The 23,585-nt window shown below is 48.1% G+C and overlaps 1 protein-coding gene across 2 annotated transcripts in view; it reads left to right on the forward strand.

Moving 5' to 3' along the window:
* LMF1 (lipase maturation factor 1) overlaps positions 1-19,177 on the forward strand; it is a 236,380-nt gene extending 217,203 nt beyond the window's left edge. For both annotated transcript variants that reach the window (XM_054992834.1, XM_054992835.1), the window contains 2 exons: positions 9,507-9,619; positions 18,876-19,177. In XM_054992834.1, coding sequence (XP_054848809.1) covers positions 9,507-9,619; positions 18,876-19,050 — 288 coding nt within the window. In that variant the 3' untranslated portion in view covers positions 19,051-19,177. The remainder of the gene's footprint in view (positions 1-9,506; positions 9,620-18,875) is intronic.
* Positions 19,178-23,585: the final 4,408 nt, after the last annotated feature.

A 23,585-nucleotide genomic window follows, 5' to 3' on the forward strand; every position in this document is an offset into this window, starting at 1 on the left:
AATACGAAGAGTATTGAGTAAATTAATTTTTATCGCTGCAATTGGAGTTTAATGTGGTGTTAATTGGATGGGGGTGGGGGGAGCTATTGATTAGGTTAATTAGACTAAATTAAATGAATGGCTTTTTGGAATCGATCAAACGGGGGGGGGGGTTGTATTTATTGCACCACCTTGTTTAATTGTGGCCTTAATACATTATTTTAAAAAAAGAAAGAAAGGGAGGAGGGGGAAATTAGAATGTTATATGTTCTGCTACAAATGGAGTTAATATTAGTGGTTAAATCAGATGTGGTGCTAATTGGATTAGGAGGGTGGGTGGAGTTATTGATTGGATAAAAATTGATTAAATTAAATTGATCGGGAATGGAGCCATGGGTGGTGGCTTAAGGAAAACTGATTATTGTATGGTGCAGGTGTTCCTAGGACTGGATTATTGTGCCGAAATTAGTATTGAATTAGTTCTAAAGATACTACTGCTGGTGATACGTTGTTATCTGGTGGTGGTGGACACTGGGAGGGTGGGTGGATTCCAGTCCTCTGGGGACAAGGGAGGTATGGCAGTGGGACTCGGTCTAAGTGGAGAAGGCTGCAGAGATACAGTATGGCTTGGTGGCCTTCTAACCTACGTCCCATCCCAAGATATGCTGGTGATGGAGCTCAGAAAATTAGCCCCACTTTAACACAGATATTGTGCAATGCCAGGTCTATAAATAATAAAACTGCAACACTGCAAAACTTTATTGCAGAAAATGATATGGACCTGGTATGCATGACCGAAACCTGGGTAAGGGAGGGTGAGACGGTCGCCTTGAGAGAACTGATCCTGCCCCCCACCCCACCCCGGGATATTCAGTCCCTCATCAGTCCCAAACTGGAGGTCAGGGGGGAGGGGTGGCGATCCTTGCCAGAGAGACTTCTTCCTTCAGGCTGCTCCCTATCCCTGAAATCTCTGGCGTTGATTGTGTAGGCCTAGTGTGGGGTGCCAAGGAGAGTTTGGCTCTCTGTCTGGTGTACCAACCGCCTAGCGCACCAGCAGATACCCTGTTGCGCCTGCTTGAGGTGGTAGTGGGGTGGGCCTTGGAGTACCCTAGATTGCTGGTGCTAGGGAATTTCAGTGTCCACGTCAATGATGCCACCTCTATGCAGGCCGCGGACTTAGTGTCGTCCATGGAAGCACTAGGTCTCTCCCAAGCTGTATCAGCTCCTACACACAAAGCAGGCCACACGCTAGATTTGTTTTTTGGGATGGGGATACATGTGGTTCTGGAAGAGGTAGAAACCGTGCCATGGTCAGACTACTCGGTCCTCAAGGCTTGGCTGGATCTGCCGCCCACTCCCACAAGGGTGGTGAGCTGATTTATGCTCACCCGCGGAGACTCATGGATCCAATCGGCTTCCAGAATGCTCTGCAGGATCTGATGCCCCACGATGAGCTGGTGGAGGACTGGCAAGGCCGGCTCTCTGAAGCCACCAACGAGATCACTCCCTGTCGCCCTCTTTACCCTCGGATCTGATGTGCTCCGTGGCATACAAAGGAGCTATGCCGGAAGAAGCGGGAGCTAAGATGGCTTGAGCGAGTGTGGCGGTGATCCCGTGACGAAGAAGCAAGATCATCTTATAGGATGCTTATGAAATCCTGTGAGGTGTCAGTGAAGACTGTGAAGAAGGAATTCTGTGCAGCCTCCATTGCGTCAGCTAGCTCACGCCCAGCAAAATTATTTAATGTGGTTCGCTCGTTGACCTCCTTGCCTGATGGAGACCGTCAGATTTTGAATTCGGATATAAGCTGTGAGGCTTTGAGGAGCTTCTTCGCTGATAAAATCTTGTCTCTCCGCTGCAATTTTCCAGCCACAGTTGATACAATACGTGAACTAGGGACCCCTTAGCTGTCTTCTGGGCCAACATTTGACCATTTCAGTCCACTCTGCGGGGATGGGATTGACAGGACCCTTTGAGCGGTGAGACCCTCCCCCCTCCCCACGTGCCTCCTGGACTCGTGTCCATCGTGACTGGTAAAGGCCAGTGCCAATGGAGTACGAGGCACTTGGAGGTCATTGTCAACTTGTCCCTGAGCTCCGGAGTTTTTCATGGGGCACTAAAGGAAGCTGTGGTGAGGTTTCTTTTAAAGAAGCCATCTTTGGCCCCCCCCTGACCCTGTTAGTTACTGCCCAGTTTCAAATCTCCCATTCCTGGGTAAGGTGATTGAGTGGGTGGTGGCAGAACAGCTGCAGGGGGTCCTGAATGAAATCTCAGCTCTAGATCCCTTCCAGGCCAGCTTCCAGCCAGAGTATGGGATGGAGACATTGCTGGTCGCCCTCATGGATGATCTCCACAGACACCTGGATCGAGGTGGATCGGTGCTGCTGATATTATTGGATTTATCGGCAGCGTTCTATACAGTCGATTATGAACTTCTGAGCCACCATCTCACCAATGTGGGGATACGCGCAGTTGCCTTGCAGTGGCTGGTCTCCTTTCTCCACGGTCAGGGACAAAAGGAGAGCCAATTTGGTGTAGTGGTTAAGAGCGTGGGACTCTAATCTGGAGAGCCGGGTTTGATTCCCCACTCCTCCGCTTGAAGCCAGCTGGGTGACCTTGGGCCAGTCACAGCTCTCTGGAGCTCTCTCAGCCCCACCCACCTCACAGGGTGTTTTGTTGTGGGGATAATAATAACATACTTTGTAAACCGCTCTGCGTGGGCATTAAGTTGTCCTGAAGGGTGGTGTATAAATCAGATGTTATTATTATATTATTATAAGGTGGTGCTTGGGAAGAGACTGCCATCCCACCAACCTATGGTGTACGGTGTCCCACAAGGGGCAATACTCTCCCCATTGCTGTTTAACATCTATATGCGCCCCCTTGGCCAGTTGGTGCAGAGCTTCGGGCTTGGGTGTCATCAATATGCAGTTCCTGGTGGAACTCTCTGTCCCCTGAGACCGGGGCCCGGCAGGATGTGCTATTGTTTTGCTGGGCCTGAAAGACAGAAGTGTTCCGCCAGGCATATGCTGGAGGTCGGGCTTGGCCTCCACCAGCTGAAAAAATAGAGAAGAATAAAATCTGAATCCCTTCCTACAAGGGTTGTCCACCACCTTATCTTGTTGAGCTGCATCTGCTGCTATTGATTGCCGCCATCTGAGTGTATATTTTTCCGTGTGAAGTTTTTTTAAAAAAATCTGTTTATAGTTTTAATTGTATAAATTAATTTTAATGTGTTTTTAAAATGTTGCAATCCACCCTGAGCCCTTCGTGGGGAGGGTGGAATAGAAATCAAAATAAAATAGATAATGAAGACAGGGTATAAATGAAGTAAATAAATAAATTGATGAAGCCTCCATGTTCAGAGACATTGTATATCTGAATACCTGTGCTGTAGGGGAGGAGGCTTTGTCTTCCGTGCCATGCTTGTACATCTTGCAGGGGTATCTGGTTGCCATTGTGAGCCAGGATGCTGGAGTAGATGGACCACTGGTCTTAGCCCCCATGGCTGTTCTTACGAGGATGATGTTACATCAGAAAATGGAAGTATCCCGACATCCATGGGAGCTGGAAGAGCACACGGTCACAGGCAGGTCTATCAGAGCGAAATAAGGGCCAAAAGAGGAAGGCCTTGGAGACTGTTAAATCTGCTCAGGATAATCCTATTCTATGACAGGCCCAGAGTCTTTTCTTAAGAGAGCCAGTTTGGTGTAGTGGTTAAGAGCAGCAGGATTCTAATCTGGAGAGCCAGGTTTGATTCCCCACTCCTCCGTTTGAAGCCAGTTGGGTGACCTTGGGTCAGTCACAGCTCTCTGGAGCTCTCTCAGCCCCACCCAGCTCACAGGGTGTTTTGTTGTGGAGATAATAATAATAATACACGTTGTAAATCACTCTGAGTGGGTGTTAAGTTGTCCTGAAAGGGGTGGTGGTATATAAATTGAGTGTTGTTGTCATTGTTAATAAGTTGGTACAATGAATGTTCAAAGCGAAAGTTCTGCTGCCTCTGTAAGTTGCGAGTTCCAACTTAAGCAATATTTGATGGTTCTTCTGTCTGTGGGACACTTTTTGTGTTTGGTTAGAGGGACTTTCTCCCTCTGCCAGGTACGTACAGTAACTCGCAGAGGTGAAAAAAAGGGGTTCTCCAAGCTGGTGGAGGGGGGCAGTTGAATGTCTGACTCTTAACAACGTACAGAAACCAAGCAGGGCTTAAGGGAGAGGATATATCCGATTGTGTTGTTTGTGACAGGCTGCTCTTTAGTCTTTACACCTCATCATCACTTGATATATGATACTCTCTTCCCCTTTGGGCTTCTGGAAATAGTTTCCCATTTGAAGCAAACAACCAGCAACACAGCCACGTTCAAGGGGACAGGCCCAAAGCCTGCCATGGCTGACCCAAGCAGATGCCTGTTGGAATAGCTGGCAGACCTGGGCCTTTTCCACACGGCTTACCTGCTTGTGTTATATCCTGGCAGATCGCGCAAAAAATGCGGAAGATCACTTTTTTTCGTGCGAGATTTGCGCGATGTCACGTGACGTCGCACAAATCTCGTGCGAAAAAACGCAATCTTCCGTGGTTTTTGCACAATCTGCCGGGACATAACGCAAGCAGGTAAGCCATGTGGAAACGGCCCTGATCTTAGACACTGAAGAATTTGTCCCAGAATGCCCAACGATGATGAGCAGTTAATTAGCAGACTGTCTCTTAACTGCAGCCCCAGCAGCCTTTGGGTTGCTTTTCATCTCAGTGCAGCTCTGCTTTTAAAAAAAAAAAGGCCCTTCTGTTACTTTAATTGTATTAACCAAATACAGTATCTCTTTTTGAAAACCTCTTCCTCGCTTTGAGCCCCGCCGTGTCCAGAGGGAGATGTAGCTCTCACTTTCTGTCCTGCATTTAGCGATGGCAGAGATGTGGCCAATCCATTTACATGGATGAGGATCATCTTCTCGTCTACGGAAGAGATAAATCTGCCAGAGGATGCTGAGATGTGGTGCTGCCGAAGTCAAGGCAATGTCCAAACAATCTTCCGCCCCAGATTCACAGCAGAGCAGCTCACAAGCTCTTGCTTGTCGAGGGATGTTTTTTCTAAGTTAAGATCGGAGGCATGCGCTCCCTTTTCACCAAGTGTTATTTTTGAAGTGTATAAGAACATGAATTCTCTGCCGCCCCCTCCCACCCACATCTCTGCATAATCTGGATTCTCTTCCTGACAGGGGAGGCTAAAGCATCATGCAGAGATGCTCACAGAGCACCATGACCAACTAACTAAAGTCAATGAAAAAAGGAATCAAAAAAGTAAACACAGTCTCATATCTTCGTTAAATACAATTCAGTAATCACATACAGAATAAACTGCCATCAAACACTCCAAGGCACAAAGGTCAACAAGCAGTAAAGTCCTGAATTGACCATAAAGTGCCCTCTTTACTCTTAATGCAAGCGCAGTCCCGTTGAAGAGTAGCTGAAGAAATCCACTGAAGAGTAATGGCGACGGAGGTACCAGTATGTCCACCCGTTTCCTTCTTCCTGGCAGTTACCACAAATGAATAGTTACAATCAAATATTCAGAGCATATCCCAGTCATCTCCAACCAGTAAAGAGGCATCAATTGCATTAAGAGTTGAAATTCATGGACATCTCCTAATCTGACTGTATTGCATATGTTTTGCTGCTCTAGGCACGGTCACTTTAAACTGTACTCAAGTTTTCATACTACGGTTATTTATTACTTTTTGCATGATGCACTTTATGGTGAATTCAGGACTTTACTGCTTGTTGACCTTTGTGCCTTGGAGTGTTTGATGGCAGCTTATTCTGTATGTGATCATTGAATTGTATTTAATGAAGACATGAGACTTTTTTGATTCCTTTTTTCATTGACTTTAGATGCAGCAGCACTCCTCCTGTCAGGGTGTGTGTGCTTTGGGTCTACAGTGCCCTTGAGTTGTTTTAATTAATTTATTGCCTGGCACAATAACTGTATCCCTGCAGCTCCAATTTCATGTTCCAGAACAAAGTTTGGGAATTCCTATCCTCAGGGCTGCTTGGAAAGCAATTTTTTTCTTTTGTCTTCCAACAAATTTTTATTATATATTATATATATAAATATATATTATATATATTATATATATATAGTATATTATTATCCCCACAACAACAATCACCCTGTGAGGTGGGTGGGGCTGAGAGAGCTCCAAGAGAGCTGTGACTGAGCCAAGGTCACCCAGCTGGCTTCAAGTGGAGAAGTGAGGAATCAAACCCGGCTCTCCAAATTAGAGTCCTGCTGCTCTTGACCACTACACCAAACTGGCACAATCTGATAGAGGACTCTTCTGTCAGAGCCCCTTAGGAATAAATGGAGCTACTTGGATCAATCAGAAGGAATACTCTTAATTGATGGCTAGTTGGCCAGGCTAGAGCAAGCCTCAGGCAAACGAGTTTTGTATAGTCTGTTGGAAGGATAGTGATGCCAGGCCAGAGGAGCACCTGGGCATGAGCTGGGCAGTGTGTGTTGCTTTGAAGGTTTGACTGCTCTTTCTCAAAGAGAAGCTAATGCAGAGATTAAGAATGATTTTCATCTCCTGTTCAGATTGCAAATCATAATCCCTCCTCCTTTTGTGTTTGAGAAAATTGTTAACCCTGCCTCGGTCTGTAGACAATGGTGACAGACAGCCATGGCTGTTCCGGAGGGGTTTGTAAATCCCAGTTTATCTGACTGTCTCTTTATTTCAAAGTTTCTCCCCAAATATCTGGAACCAGGGGAACAATGCATTGGCCTCCACAGGTTTAAAGAGATTGGTTTCTGGAATAAACCACCTGTGGGGAATTGTCCAAATTGCTATTAGCAAACTTAAAAAAAAGATTCCACATTCTTTGGAAATTTCTCAGAGTCCAGAGTCTTCTTCAGCAAGGAATTTCCATGCAGTTCCCCAAAGCAGTGAGTGTTGTAAAACACTGACAGCAGCTTCCAGTGGTTGTGAGCAGCCTTGGAGAGGATTCTGAAAAAGTGGGATATAAATTTTCCAGATTAGTATTGTAAAACTCTTCCCTTTGACTTTTTAGTTTTCTGTATGCTGGGAAGCCCCCACCTTGTGGGATGGCCTGCCTGATGTAATCAGGAGGATAGCTGCCACCACACTCCTGGCTTTCGGCGAACCAGGGGTTTTTTTCTGGGGAAAAAGGTGGTGGAACTCAGTGGGTTGCCCTCGGAGAAAATGGTCACATGGCTGGTGACCCCGCCCCCTGATCTCCAGACAGAGGGGAGTTGAGATTGCCCTCCGCACCAGTGGCGTGGAGGGCAATCTCGACTCCCCTCTGTCTGGAGATCAGGGGGCGGGGCCACCAGCCATTTGACCATTTTCAAGAGGTTCCGGAACTCCGTTCCACCGCATTCCAGCTGAAAAAAAGCCCTGCTGCAAACTATGCAAAACTAAATTATTCAGGAGGGCTTTTTTGCATGGGTAATAGGGCTATACTGTAACAGAGTATTTCAGAAAGATGTTTTGGTAAAAGGATACTGTGGAGTATACTGCTGTGCATAGCACATACTGTCAAGTGTAAGTATCACATCCTATCATGTAATTTCTGTGTCGTTCCATGTGTCATGTGAATATGCTTGGTTTCAGATCTATTTTCAGATTTCTGCAATCCAAAGCCGGTTTCATAGTTTACTAGATATTCCAGTCAGTCCAAAACCTATTGCGTTGTTTATCGTATGTCTTTCCTTGCTGGGCAAAAGAGGGCAGGGGGCCGCCTTTCCCTGCTTGAGAGTTCTCCCCTGCAAATAGGAACTGGGAAGCCCGGGTCCAAATCCTCACTGAGTGGTCTTGGACCAGTCTTTGTCTGTCTCTCTCGGCCTCATCTACCTCACATGTTTGTTGTGAGGTAGGAAAAGTGGGGCAGAAATCTACTCGGCAGACTTCAGGAACATGTGAGTGAGGAAGTTACAAGGGAGCTAGGAGGATTCCGCGTTGCTTCCACCCCCTGATGTCCCCCTACACATCCCCCCATGTTGTTAATTGTTATGAATGCAGGAAATTGCCTTCTGCTCAGTCAGGCCCTGGGCCCGTCCAGCTGACTGCTGTTTATTCTGGCGGGTGGTGGTTCTTCCAGGGTCTCGGGTGATGGTCTTTTCCACCGCCTGCTACCTGATCCTTTTAGCTGGAGATAGCGGGAATGGAACCTGGGACCTTCTGCAAGCCAAGCAGATGTTCTGCCACTGAGCCACAGCCCCTCCCATTGTTTTTCATGGTTCCAACTTTCTGCTTCCAAAAGTCCTCAGGGTGTCTTACAATACTAAAAATTCCCATCTCTAAAAACTTTCAATCAATAAAAATAATTTCACTAAGGACTGAACCACGTGCAACTCCAGAAACCCACAACTGGATCTCCTGACATGCAACCCTGCTGCATGGCGGGGCTAACATTGACTGGGCCGTGGTGCTGGGGCAGGGGACAAACACCCATAACATAATTTCCTCCCAAACATCCCCCCCCCTGTTGAGCTCCAAGCCATAGCTGGGGGTGGGGGCAGGAATCGTTGTTATCTTAGCAAACATGGTCATGGGAATCAATAGCTGTTGCAAAGAACATGCCTTTTTACCCTGACCTGGAATAGTTTTACGTGACAGTAGGAAATACTCACCTGCACTTCAGATGGGATATCCTGATTCATCCCTCAAATGTGAAAATGTGTCTCACAGGGGTGCTGCTCATTTTAAATTGAGAATAATAATCCCTTTTTAAAGAAATTAAGCCTTAATGAGATCCAGAGTACTCGTGCTTCAGATCTTGGGGTCTCCAACCTCCTGGTACCCCTTCTTACCCAGAGCCTCAGTACAGCAAAAGCGGAAACAAAATCTCTGAGTAACCGTGTCTGTTTTGCTGCAGTTGTCGTAGTCTTACAGGTACAGCAGCTGAGTTCTCCTTTCCCACACTGTCCCCTGGTGCTTGCTCTGAAGAAAATCCAGCTGCAAACGCAGCTCTTACGGTCTGCTTGTAAGGGAGTCGGAAACACCCCGCATTGACATTATCTTGCCAAAATGTCACATGAGACTCCACAGGACCTCTAAATTATGACAGACACCCTAAAATGGTGGTGCCCAAGTTCCCTTTTCTGCCTGTTGTAGAAGCGCTGTAACAATTTGGATAACCCCACTGAGTGTAAGCACACCCATGTGTGTGTAACACTCAGGGCTTTTTTTCAGCTGGAACGCGGTGGAATGGAGTTCAGGAACCTCTTGAAAATGGTCACATGGCTGGTGGCCCCGCCCCCTGATCTCCAGACAGAGGGGAGTTGAGATTGCCCTCCGTGCCACTGAGCGGCGCGGAGGGCAATCTCAACTCCCCTCTGTCTGGAGATCAGGGGGCGGGGCCACCAGCCATGTGACCATTTTCCCAGAGGGCAACCCACTGAGTTCCACCACCTCTTTTCCCAGAAAAAATGTCCTGGTAACACTGTATATAAAGGCTGTTTTATGTTTGTTAATTTATGTCTCTCCCTCTCCATACGCTCTTTTTCTGCAAGACCTATGAGCAGAATGAATGGATCATCCACTTGGCAGGAAAGCTCTTGGCCAATGAGAAGGAAGTTTTGTCCCTGATGGCGTTCAATCCATTTGAAGGCGAGGCACCGCCAAGGTGAGATCAGGCGACATTCAGAGGGCACACTGGATACTTGGTGAGGTACAGGGGGTCTTCCACAGCATTTTGAGGCAGGGGGCTGGGACAGGTGATAATGGAGGACTGAACGGTTTAATACAAAGTATGTTTTTAGTAGTGGTTTTTTATCCTGCCCTTCCTTTCTGAAGCTCAAGGTAGCATATGTGGTTTTTTACGTCTCCCCAACAACCCTGTGAGGTAGGTTAGCCTGAGAGGGGGAATGACTGGCCCAAAGTCACCCAGCAACTTTCAAAGCAGAATGGGGATTTGAAGCCAGTCTCCAGAATCTAGTCTGACATTCTAGCCACCGCCCTGGTTCCCTACATATTTTTACTGCTGTGGAGAGTGCCATTTTGCTTTTTTGCCTCAGGCTCTTGGGGTAGATCAACAAGGTCCCTGCAATGGGATAGAAGAAGATTGAGAGCAGAGCCACATTTGATGAAGATCCAGAGGAGTTAGCCATGTTTAGTTTGTAGTTGCAAAATAGTTAAAAGTCCAGTAGCACCTTTAAAACTGACCAACTTTATTGAGCTTTCGAGAACCACAGCTCTCTTCGTCTGACGAAGAGAGCTGTGGTTCTCGAAAGCTTGTGCCTCAATAAAATTGGTTAGTCTTAGAGGTGCTACTGGACTTTTTACTACATTTGATGAAGGAAGCCTTGGACCTTTGCTTATCAGACAGATTGAGTGGGGGAGGGCAAAGGGCAGGAGGGGGTGCCATTCCCTGCCTGCCATTTCTCCCTGCATAATGGGGGCCTGTCGTTCTAATGGACAGCCACTTTGAAGGGCCAGGCTGGCTCTGCATGAAGTTTGGGTGGGTTGATTCCCCCCACCAGATGAGGTGGTCTTTTTGTACCAGAGGAAATGGGCTGTGTTGCTTCAGCAGCCGTTCTTTGGCTAGCCCTGCTTTGAGCCGCATTTATTTGCTTTCTATGGACCTTCAGCACAACTTCAAGATCCGGGATAAGTTCCCACAAAGGAATTATTTCCCATGGTAGTGGCTAGGTGGGGGAAAGCTTGCTTTCCTCTCCTGCTGTGGCATATGATAAAGTGAAATGTAGGAGTCGGTTATTTTCATTCCCTGCTCCACTTAGAAACTAGGGCAGAGATCCCCACCATGGCACCCGCCAGCACCTTTCTTGGTTTTAGAAGGGGGGTGAGGCCAGGCAGGGGCCTTGGCCAGCAGGGCTCCTCGTTGGCCACTGGAGATCTGATTGGCTACGTAGATTGAAATAATTTTGTTTCAATGGCAGCTGACAGCACAGTATTTGTTTTTTTCTCTCTCGCTCCACTTTCCCAGTGTATTTTTTAAACTATCCCTCTTCCCCCCTGCACTGGGGCTTCTGCTGTGTACCTCTGCCTCCTGCAGAAGCCATTTGGGTGACTGCCGACCTTGTGTCAGACTTCCGAAAGTGCCCACAAGCTCAAAAAGGTTGGGGACCCCTTGACTAGGAGCTGCTTTTCCTTAAGACAATTGATTTCCCCCATGCCATGAACTAATGCCAAATTTCCCTGAGGTTCAGTTTTTAGCATAAAAAGTGAAAGCTGTGAAACCCCCTTGAAATTTCGAATTTTTTTTTCTTGTCTGTTTGCAGACATGATAGTGACGTCACTGTGACAATGCACAATTATGTCCAATCAGGAAACACAATAACGATGCATTGCACAATCCTAGCTAGTCAGGGATCCAGACCTATCAGGGAACATGATAGCATTGCAGTGTTGTCTGGCAACATCACAAAGGAAATCCTCCCATTGGTGTCACACGGCGTGGGGGGGGGGGAAGGTGCATTACAGAGACAAAGTGGCTGATGCTCCCCATCATGTTGTGCTGCTCTCATTGCCCACCAGTGCGCCGCAGCGAGCTTTCCATGGTTTAGCCAAGTAATGTCACATGTGGGCAATGTGTTTTAGAGTGAGGAGCATCCCACGGGACTTAGACATCAGCCATTAGTGCAGCATGACGTTCAATAGGACGCACATTGGTCATCTCCATATGTGTGCCAATCCAGCATTCTGCCTTGACTAGTTAACAATGCAACTGTGTGTTAGGTGAAGAGAGTATTCGCCTTCGTTCTTCTGTGCAGTCCCACATCGGGACAGTGTATGTGCCTGCCAGCCACTCAGCAGAGTCGCCCTCGCTTCTTTAGACCTTCACTTTGGGCTGCTTCTCTCTGAGCACATCGGCACCACTTTCCCGCCATAACAGTCACATGTTCTGCGAGCGGAGTGGCCCCTTCCTTCCATTCTCTCGGAGCCGCTTTTCTTTGATTATCTTTGTGAACTTCAGTCTGGTGGCCTGGGCCGATTCCAGACGACTAACCTGAAGGCGCTTCATGCTGCCATGTTTCGGATCACGACAGGGAAACGCGAAATATCGCGTTTTCTCACGCGAGTTGCGCGAGAAAACGCGATATTTCGCGTTTTCCCCGTCGCGATCCGGAACATGGCGGCATGAAGGGCCTTCAGGTTAATCGTCTGGAATCGGCCCTGATCTTCCCTTAAGGTGCACTTGACAGCAATCTCTCCCTCTCATGACCTGGTCCAAGGGAAAACAGTGTTTACTCACCACACTTCACGTCACTTCCTAAAGGGAACGAATCATTTACTAAAATTACCCTACAATGGTCCTTCCTTATCCCTGATGCTGTCCCACTTTATGCTGGCACTTTTTGAGCCTCTAGCCACGCGCACTTTGGAAATGTTGTCATTCCAGACCAGCTTTCTGGTAGCTGTTATGCCAGCCAGAAGGGTTCGTGAGTTAGCAGCTCTCAGAGCTGACCCTCCCTACATCGAGTTTCACGAGGAGAAGGTGATACTCAGACCCAGCCTAGAATTTTTGCCTGAGGTGGCATCCTAATTCCACTTGGCGCAGGACATAACATTCCCTGTGTTTTTTCCTACCCCTCAATCAAAAGAGGAAAGAGCATTATACACCCTTGGCATCAAAAGGGCATTATCTTTTTATTTGTGTAGAACAAGCTCATTTCGTACAGATCCTCAGCTTTTCATGTGTTTTGGTGGACCCGGTAAAGGCAGTTGGGATTCTGCCAATCAGTGATGACAAGCAGGCTGCACTTAATTGTCCAACTGAAGGCACATTTAACAAGGTCACAAGCCTCGTCCTCTGCCTTCCCCCGAGGTGTGTCTCTCTCTCTACGTGATGTTTGCTTGGCAGCTACCTGGTCATCCACAGACACCTTTCTCAAGCACAGTGCTGCCAACATGAATTCCAGACATGAAGCTGTTATTGGGAAAGCAGTTTTGCACTCTTTATTTACCTAGAACAGAACAGCATTAGAGATTACCTGACTCTCATGGACTGTAAACATTGATCAGTTTTGTTATGAGTTCTAAAATTCAGGGTCTTTGACACCTTGTTTCTCTCTTTCACTGTGGTTAATAAAGTTGTAATTTCAGAGAGCTTCACTCTGCCTCCTTGGTGTCTTGCTTGGTAATCTCCCAATGTGGGACTGCACTGAAGAACAGAGGTGAAAACAGGGTTGCAGTGACCTGTAGCCCTTGTTCATCAAGTTCTTCTGGGCAGGCACGCATCCCTCCCTCCCACCCCACTGTGAATTCTTTGGTGTAAGGTATTCAGTTGAGTCTCATGGCAGCTCCAAAGGACTAAGGGAAGGGGCTGCTCTGCTCTCAGAGCACGTGACTGTTTCAGCAGGAAAGTAGTGCCTATGTGCTCGGAGAGAAGCAGCCCTTCATGGAGCTTTAAAGAAGCGAGGGAAACTCTGCCAAGCTGCTAGCCTGCACATGCACAGTGCCAATGTGCGCCTGCCCAGAACTCGATGAACAATGGTTACAGGCAGGGCTTTTTTTCAGCAGGAACGTGGTGGAACGGAGTTTCGGAACCTCTTGAAAATGGTCACATGGCTGGTGGCCCCGCCCCCTGATCTCCAGACAGAGGGGAGTTGAGATGGCCCTACACACTGCTGAGCGGCACAGAGGGCAATCTCAACTCCCCTCTGTCTGGAGATCAGGGGGCGGGGCCACCAGCCATGTGACCATTTTCTCCGAGGGCAACCCACTGAGTTCCACCACCTCTTTTCCCAGAAAAAAAGCCCTGGTTACAGGTAAGTGCAACTCTGTTTTGTCCTGGTTGTTCCTTGACACCATTTATATGCAGTTGACACACAAAAATAACATTAACTATTGTGTCAGTTTAGTGGAGAGAATTCAGTACCAGCCAACAGAAAATAGTGTAGGAATGCCCGGGTTCATTTCCGTCCAAGAGAGCAGGGAAATCAAAACAGTGGAACTGAAAAGTTCAGTATCATCCCTGTTGACAGGGGCAAAAATGTTCACCCTCTCGCATCTCTCCCCCCGCCCTCCTTGGAGTGTATCCTGCTAATAGAAACTCAATGCCTCCAGTAGCCAAGGGAGTTTCCCTGTGCCTTAATGCCTTCAAAATGAAATTTTCAAAGAGTAGAATAGGCAGGTTTCTAACTCCTGAAATTATAGTGTTTTTCTTCTGTTTTGCAAGTGTGATGAATATGAAATGAAAAGAAGGTGACTGATTAAAAAAATGAAACCATTGTGGAGTTGGGAGCTGCCAAATTGAGTGTGAAACCTGACTTCTAGCAAAGAGAGTTTTGCAAAAGTTCGACACACAAAATATGGGGGTCTGGCTGGTGGGTCATAAAACATAGTTGCCATAAATCTCAAAATGCTGGACATTTCAGCTGAGAAAATTAATAAGTGATTTAGCACGCCATCACAGAGGTCAGCTGTAGCACACACACAAATGTGGTTTTGCTTAGGCGAGAAAGGGGCAATTAGATTTCAATTAGAAAAAAGATCCATACTGCTTTCCCAGTGATGTCACGTGGTCCTTGTGGCCAGGCTGAAATTTGTTTTCTCAGCTGTGGGTCCCCAAGGAATCTAAGTGCATCGGACTGCTCAGGTGGAGTCTCTGTGTACAACTGTGCTGCTCTGGCACCAAGCAATGTTGGCATAAACCCCTGCCTGGAAATCTTGGCGTCTGGACCATGCTAGTTCCCCTCTTTCAATGCGTCATGGGACAAGTATGCATGAGCCAGGGATGTGTCCTACATGTCGGGAATCAACTTCCCATTGTGTATAAACTGGGACCAGGCACTGTGAACTTTGCGGGCTAACAATGGAGTATAAGAAGGATCTAGAGAAGAGTCTCACTACCAATAAACGATGGTGGTTTAGATGACAGCATGTGAGCCTCTTGCTTCATCCCCCCAAATAAAGGGAAGTTAGTTCAGTGAGAAGCAGCAGAACCCTGACCCATCCAGTTTTTTAACTAGAGCCTTCTGGGTTGTAAGCGGGAGCACTCTGCCCTCCTTAGCCCATTCCTCAAACAGTCCTAGGACTCCCCCTGCAAGGTCAAGTTCAGTCGTCCCTATTTTCAAGCTTCCCAGCTCCCCTCAAATTCCTGGCCCGATTCTTAGTTTGGAGTTCAGATCATCACAGCATGGGCTTTTCTGGATCAGACCAATGGCACACCCAGTCCGGCATCCTCTTTCCAGCGGTGGCCATTCAGATGCCCCAGGGAAGCCTGCCCTGCCCATAACTCCCCAGCACCTGTCTGAATCCAGAGTTCCCGTGTGATGATTGTGGCTCATACCCAACAGTAGACCATCCCCCAGATACATCTGCCCAGCTCCCCAATCCATCCGAGTCAGTGACCATCATCACAACTTACGGCAGTGAGTTCCACAGGTTGACTGTGCAACTCCAGAATCATACATGCATTTTAGCCTTTAGCAAGGCCGCCGTTGGAGGGTTGGAAGAGTTGGGAGAGGGGTTGACGGGCCATTCTGTGATTCAAGAAGGCCTCCCCTTTAAAAGCAGGCTGATGTTTTTGAGCTGCCTTGCCCGGTGCAGAATTCCACCTGTCGCAAGTGCTTGCGCTTTCCCTCCCAAAGGTCTCATCTGTTCCGGAGAGACAGCTGTACCCTCTGCAACTAATTACAGCTGTCGGGAAGATTTAGGTTCTGCCCATAACAGCCTAAAGATGGCTGCTAATTTTTAGCACTTTCACAGTTGGAAGATGTCATCAAGAGCCGAAAGTGGGTAGCATCTCAGCCGCGCAGCTGCTACCAGCAGTCTGGGGAAGGAGAAGGAAATTGTGGTGTGCTGCTTTTAAAACAAACGGCCCTTCCTTCACTTTTGGCAAGCAGAAGGGGAGTCATTTTCTGTCCCGCTCAAGCTGACCCTTTGGGGCTTGAGGCACAGCAGTAAGTACAGGTTGTGCCCAAATGGGGAAAGGGGCCAGGACGCACCCCGATGGATAGGTTTCATGGGATGTGACTCAATCCTTCAAGGAGCCGAGGGGCTGTCCGTGCTTTTACGGTAGCAACAGTGTTGCAAGGCACATCACATGGAGAGTGACCAACCCTCGTTGTCTAGGCAGAACAGACAGGCCCAGCAACACAGGCCACTGGCAGGTCTCCAGTCGCAGCCACTGGGTCTTCCAGCACCATCCCAGTTTGCGGGCGAGTGGGCTGCCGCCTCCCCTGCACAACTCCCCTCCCGTTCCTGCATTGGCGCTGTCACAGACCTTCCCACTGGCAGGGGTGCCCGTTGTGCTACCAGATCAGTTAAGGCTGTTCCAGATGATGGGTGTGTTTCTAAAATGGGGGGGGGGGGCGGCTACACACATTTTTAAATCTGCAGCAAGCCTGTGTGGCTGCCCGAGTTCACATAAATGTCGATACTCCGTAATGCTCTAATTATTAACAGGAAATTTTCTGCTCCTGAAAAGTAAACACTCTGGGAGCAACACCTTCAGCCCCTGTTTTTTGTTTTCTTTTAAGGGGAGGGGAAGAGGCCCCCCCCCTTCGACTGCAGATAATTAAAGCAACAGCTGTGAGAGAACTCCGCGTGAAAGAATCCAGGTTCGCTGAACGGCAGCAAAGCAGAATCCAACGGCAGTGCCAAGGCCAGAAACGGGGGCTGTTCAATGCCTCGCAATGGAAGGGGGCTGCAAAGCACACTCACAAAAAGTCTTGCCTTAAGACGGATGAAGTGCAGGGGGGAGGGGTCCATAGGCTGTGCAGGCCCCCCCCCCCGGGGACTGGGGGTGGAGTGCCGTATGGCCCCAAGTGCAGCCCTGCATCCCTTCTCATACCGCAGGGATGCACGTAGAGGAAAGGGCACTACAGGCTGTTCTGCCTGCAGGAGAGGGCTGAGCTTGCCTCTCGTCCTGGACCAAGTGGCACGTTTCTGACCTCTCGCTTGTGTTCTGCCTGGCAGTTCCTGTGCTTCCCCCCTCCCCTAGATTTTACCAGGAGCTGGCCTCTGCCTGCAGAGCCCCAACCACCCTGGGGATGGTGAACGGCCGAGCTTCTGAGAGGGTGGCCTTGAAGGCAGCCGTTACAATTGGGGATTTTTTTAGGTCTTGAATTCCGTAGTGAGGCACTGATTGGAGTCACAGCTGGGCGGTGCATGGCTACAGGCTTGAAGCCAAACACTTGGCTGGGAAATGGAATTTGATGTGGTAATTTCAGTGTGCCCTCATTTTCTTTGGCTTCTCTGGCCCTTGATTTCCACAGTCCTTTGTCCATTTGCCTTCCCATAAAGAGCAGGCCAACCTTGACCCTGTCTGAAGTTTTAATCCTGATCCTAGAAGTCTGTACATCTTCAGTTCCCAAACTCCACAATGCCACTATCTCCCTTTTCATCGGCTACCCACACCCTTCACTCCGTCGGTAATCTGCTTCCCAGCGTGCCAAGCCTTTTTCTCCAATCGCTGCACTTCTGGGCTCACGGCCAGCCCCACAGCTCCCTCCTCTCCTGTAGGCTTTCTTCCCACTTAGCTTCCTGCCCCTTGGCAAATGACATACCACCCCTTCGGCCATGTTCCGCTTGCATTCTTGTCCCCACTGAGTCCTGGTCTTCCACAGCCTTTCTTCAAAAGTCTGCACTGTTTGTCAGCTTTCCATCGCAGGCAGTAACCTTCACTCGGAACAGCTGGAATTTTATCCCAGCTACTTCGTTCGACCACCACTAGAGTTTCCAAAAGGATGGGGTGGCTGACAGTTCTTTTGGTGGTTGCTGTCTATTCGTAAACGAATCCTCGCTGAGCAAGAGTTCATCCAGACATGTCCATAACACAAGTGTGTAAAGACCCTCTTTGTTATATGAGCAAGGGGGGCCCAGTACTCACCACCCTGTAACGTCCTCCAAGGACCAGGAGGGGGGAGCCCTCCACCCCCCCAACCGCTGGGCCTGGGCTGCCCATCTCAATAGCGCTTCTTGTATTTGAGTAGCCAAGCAAGGAATTTCCAAATGAGCGCTGATGTGCCTCTGACATTTTTATATGGTGGCTTATTTTATTAACTTCTCCAGCAAGCAGCACAAAGGACTCTGTGGCAGCAGCTCCAAAGCAGCAGGCTGGGATCCCCTCCCCTGTCAGCATGTTTCCTGTGGAGGGCTGGGGGCGGGGAAGCAGCACCAGGAACCAAAACAGTGGTCCACAATGGCTTGTGCAGACTCCAAAAGCGTGTTGGATGACTGATGAATGTTGCTTTCCCCACTTCCTCTCTCCCCCCGCCCCTCATTTTTTTCTTTTGCTTTTCAGTAAAGGACTTTCTCTTTCATCTCTCTCTTGAGATAGAACTGCAGTAGCTTTCCAGACCTCGCAGATCAGTAGCCAGGCAGTGCCAGCAGGCTACGAGGCTTACAGCAGCCCCCGTGGCACATGTCCCTCCGCAGCCCTCTGAGGTTGACTTGGTGGAGAGAATGGTAGGGCTAAAGCAATTGACTGAGATGTCGTCAAGCGGAGGTTTGAGTCCAAGTCTGCCAGGTCCGAATCTGGCACTCTGCCCGTTATATCAGCTTACATTCTACTGACTTAAATGATTAGGAACCAACTTAAGTCTGCTTGTGGAGCAATTTCCAAATAGATTCTGACTTGGTTATTTTTCTGGTTTGTTCATTTTTCTAGTTTGTTCATTGAGCACATTTTTATCTTGCCCACCCCTTCAAGGAGCTCAGAGTGGCACACAGGGCGCTCTCCCCTTCCATTCTATCCTCACAACAACCCTGTAAGGAATGTCAGGCTAAGAGAGAATGACTGGTCCAAGAATCTCATGTCTGGGTGGGGATTAGAACCTGGGTTTCCCCTGTCCTAGTGTGACGCACTAACCATTACACCGTATTGTTCTATACAAATGAGCACTGCAGGTGAGGACGAGATTGCACTTTACTTTGGAACTCATCCAAACCCTGTGGAATTTTGTTCTTTCTAGATGGGTTCGAGGAGAGCACTTCCAGTACAAGTTCTGCCAGCCAGGAGGGAAGCATGCTAGAGACAGCAAGTGGTGGATCCGGAAGAGGATCGGGCCCTACTTCCCACCTGTCAATCTGGAGGGGCTGAGGAAGTATTTTGAGTCTCGCCGTTGGCCTCTGCCATCACAGAACTGACAACTGGACCACGAATTAGCCTTATTGGCACCCGAGACCTGTGGTGCACCCATGCCTCGTGAAACTATCTTTTTTATTGTCACTCTTTCCTTTGCAGTAAAGTATACGAAGCGGGGGTTTACATTAATTTGCCTCTTTTTCCGTTGGTCTTGTGTGCTCTGGATTTCATTTATTTGTTTTCTCCTTCCCATCCCACTCGATCAGCGTAACTCTAGGCTGTCTTAGGTAAGTCCTGCTGGGAAGCATAAGGAAAGCACACAAAAATTTCAACAGCCAAAAGATGTTTTCTTCTCTTGAGATATCAAGAATTAGAAAATGTCATGGCTAGCTCAATTCAAACCTGTGTTTTGTGTGAACAAGACCTTATTTTAGCACTCTGGTTAAAATTGCCAGGTGCCTTTCTTTTTGCCAAGGTAACTAAACTGACTTTATTTACTTCATTTATGCCACACTGTTCTCCCCAATGGGTGTCCTGCGTTCTCCTTTTTTTTATCCTCACTACAACACTGTGAGTGTGTGTGTGACTGCCCTGTGGTCACCCAGCAAGCTTCTCTGGAAGGGCAGGTGTTTGAACCTGACCGGCAACCCTGGCCTGACCACCATCATTCCACGCCGGCTCTCAAAGGAGGAAACTGATGAGAATGAAAAAAGCTTGGATGTGGAGGCCTTAGATTACACAGCAAAACCCCCAAGTTTCAAGTCTAGTCGCACATTAAAGACCAACAAGATGCCCAGTGTATAAGCTCTCAAGAGTCAGAACTCCCTCCCTCAGATATGCACCATCTAACAAAGGGAGCTTTGATTCTCGGAAGCTCATGCCCTCAAAATCTCGTTGGCCTTTAAGATATTACTGGACTTGAATCTTGCTACTCTACTGCACGGCTACCCACCTGAAACCTGAGTTTGGGAGCTAGCGTCAAAAATGTACCTGAGATGTACCAGGGTGTGTGTGTGTGTGTGTGTCTCATTCTGTCTTAGAGGTGTGTACTTCTGCAGATCTTAAGCGAACAAAAATAAAATACGGATGGGAGCCCAGAAAAAAGGATTACCTTTTTGTCAAATTCAGTTTCAGTCCATTGCATGCCCTCAGAAAGGGGAACTTCACAAGATGAGTTAACACAAATTTGTGCAAGTGAATAACTGTATGTATGTGTGGTCTTACATTCACATGCTGTCTTTCCCCCAGGCAGAATACAGAATTAGATCCTGCTAATTTCACAGGATCCCTGGGTGTGTGGTTGCATTTGCAAGTGTTTAGGTTCACAACGATATAGTCACTAGTGTACAACATCAGTTTTGTTCCATTTCTGCTTCTCTCCCCCACGGCGTTTGTGTCGTTCTTGTTGAGAAGGGAGCGGTGCAATGGCTCTGAGTCAGTTGTTTTATTATTGTTCCTCTAGTGTATCCCCCCATTTTGTTAAAAGCCATAATGGCCACAAACCACTTTCATTCTGTATTCTAACGTGAGATGTCTTTTTCACAATTTTTAAAATCCCCACCATTCTATGGGTTTGCTTGCTTGATTGCCTCCCTTTTCCCTCTGCAGAATGTTAAACAATTCCTGATGAAGTATTTTACATACTGCTTTTTTAGAACACAGGAGGATATGGTTGAATTATGTAGTACAGCCATCCTTTTCCTGTTTCTTTTATACCATCCCCGTATATAATAGTTACAAATGCTCACAAATTACTATCTATAGGAAAAGACATCATCCCTTATAAACCTATGTGTGTGTTCCTTTGTCATGTGGTCAGCTGCAGGCTGTGTTAGCAGGAGAACTGAGCAGGTGGGGAGCTGTGAGCCACGGTGCCTGGCTAGTCCACCCGCCACGTTGCCCTCCCGTAAAGCAGCCCTGGCATGGCTGTGCCTGGAGGAGTGAGCCCAAGTGGCGGTGGCTGGCAAAAAGCAAGCAAGCCACCCTCCCTGCCCTCCCCATCTACATGCAGAAAGGCAAGGTGCAACATGGGATTCCATCATCCGGTCTTGGAGGACCAGGGATAAAACTTGTGCCTGTCTGTCCACGGGATTGAGAGTTGTGTGACTGCATGAGCGAGTGCGCAGATGGCTAGTGAGAGAACACATTTAAGTTTCAGAGGAGTTAGCCGTGTTAGTCTGTAGTAGCAAAATCAAAAAGAGTCCAGTAGCACCTTTAAGACTAACCAATTTTATTGTAGCATAAGCTTTCGAGAATCAAGTTCTCTTTGTCAGATGCATGATCCGAACATTTAAGTTTGCACACTTGCATAAACTTGCATAACTTGTGTCATGTAGTTCGCCTCTCAACCCCGAATGACTGTTCCAAGCCGAGAATTGCAGGACATTTCCTGGAAAGTGTCACAGGAAGGGTTCCTTGGCCAGTGGTTTCTGTGTTAAGTGACATGCTCTTTCTAGCCGTTATTGATTGATTGCTCTTAGGCATGGAATGTATTGGAGAACAAGCTGGACAGCGTTCCCTCCTGCATGCAGACGTTTTGAAATGGCACGGTTGTTTCCTCTGAGCCATTTCTTCACTACCCAAGCCGAGGAATTTTTTTAAAAAAACTTCTACTCCTGTGGAGCAAAGAGTCGACCTTTCCTGATTTCTGTGTGTGCGTGCACGCATGTGAGTGTGTGTGTGTGGGGGGGGGGCATCTGTGTTTTATGGGCAGTTGGAGACAAGCCTGAACCCAGCTTGACTTGAGTTAAATGGGTCTTGTTTTCGAGTTCCTCCAGGCATAGCTTTCCTAATTTCTCTTTCCTGTTGGTTTCTACCTGGCAGTTGATGGTGGTTCTGTAATGTGACCCCATGACTCCAATGTCTATAGTGGCTATAGTAGCTAAAGTGCTTGGCTGAGCTGGGCCTGTTAGGGTCTCCTCTCCCCCAAGCCACAAGCTCTACTCCAGAAGAAGGTACGGCAGAGTTGCATCAAGAACTGCCAGCCTGTGTACAGACACCTTCAGGTGACCCCCCAGGTCTCTTATTTTAGGAGACAGGACTTGTTTTTGAGGTTTGGCTTAGATGTAGCAACTATAGATATACCTCTTGTTTTGTAGTCTATATTATGGAGGGAAACCCACAAGGACTTGGGAAACCCACAAGGACTTGGGCTCGTTTTTCCCTCCCCCACTATTTCCTCTTTCCTTTTCCAGAAAGCCTCCATAATCTCTCCTCCTCTCCTGCTTCCATCTCTCCTTTCCACCCATCAGGGAACCCACCTTGTACCTTAAACGTTGCCTATGTGAATTATCGCCCAATGTTTTAACCTTTGGGAGAAATAAGATACTAAATGGTATCATATCAGCCAGGATGCATAGTGGGAATTTTTAGACACGCTAAAGGAAGACTGGCCACTGGTTTACCAGTAGGCCTATTGGTAGGCCGCTTCGATGGGTGGTGAACCAGAAAAGATACTTCTGCGTTGTGGCTCAGAAACGGGGGGGGGGGGGGGGGGTTAGTTCTTTAGGAGAAGTGACAGTGCCGGTTCCTGTTGACTTGCCTGTCACCAGTGAGAGGTCTTTGAGGGTCAGGATGGGGTTTGGATGCAGAGAACGGAAATGAGCATAGAAATACACAAGCAACGTGAACTTTGATTCTCAGTCTGGTGTGGGGAAGCCATCGCCACCTGATCTGCCTGCAAAAAGTATCATTAGATAATAGGTGGGTCTGGTTGTGGTGGGTGGGGCTTGCTGTCACCTTGGTAGTGGAAGGGCTCTGCCATGCGCCTATGCTCCACCTATGAGTAGGCCAGTCTCAAATGGAGGAGTGGGCCAGGCCCATTCCCTTCCACCAGACCCACGTTTGCCCAGATGCATATAAGACCTCAGGCCTTTCTCTGGGGTGCTCCTTGCTGCATTCTTACAAGAGAGGGGACTGTGTGAGGCTCTTGGGCCAGGCTACACGTAGGTCATGGATACTCTGCTGCATCCCTTGCCTGACCACTGTTTTTTTAGAGCTATAACAACCCTGGCTGAAGGCATCTGCGGATGGGTCAGTTGTTAGGATCTGCCAAGTCTTTTGATTCTTAGAAGCCCCGTGCATTCATTAACAATATTAGCACGTCAGCGATAGTAGGGTGACCCTCAATTGGTACGATGGCCCAGCATTGAAGAAGCAGCACGGTGTGGCATATCACCCAGGCCCTTTTCAACAGAAGCTCACTTGTCTGCCATTGGAAGATGCTCTTGTTTGGATGGCTTCTGCAAAACTAATCAACATCACAAGTGAACTTGGGGTCCTGGAGGAAGGAGACTCGCAGCTGCGAAGTGTTGTGTCTTTTTGTTCCCACTGGCTCTGGAGTGGAGAGGTTGGGGGAAGAAGGGGAAATGGTGAGCGGGCAGACTCTGGCGGAAAACCGGAAGCATTCCAGACAAATAGTGATCATTCTCCAAGCAGCAAAGTGAGGGCTGTAAAAACACTGGTCCCCCCCCCCACACACACACCAACCGCCTTTCTCTTCTAAACTCAAGAGGGTTTTTCACCTCAACCCCCCCCCACCCCCATTTGTTGAAGGAAGGTTTGCAGACCAAGCCTCCTCCCCGTGATGACTTTGTGG

Source organism: Eublepharis macularius, chromosome 12, assembly GCF_028583425.1.
Source record: "Eublepharis macularius isolate TG4126 chromosome 12, MPM_Emac_v1.0, whole genome shotgun sequence".
NCBI classification, from domain to species: Eukaryota; Metazoa; Chordata; class Lepidosauria; order Squamata; family Eublepharidae; genus Eublepharis; species Eublepharis macularius.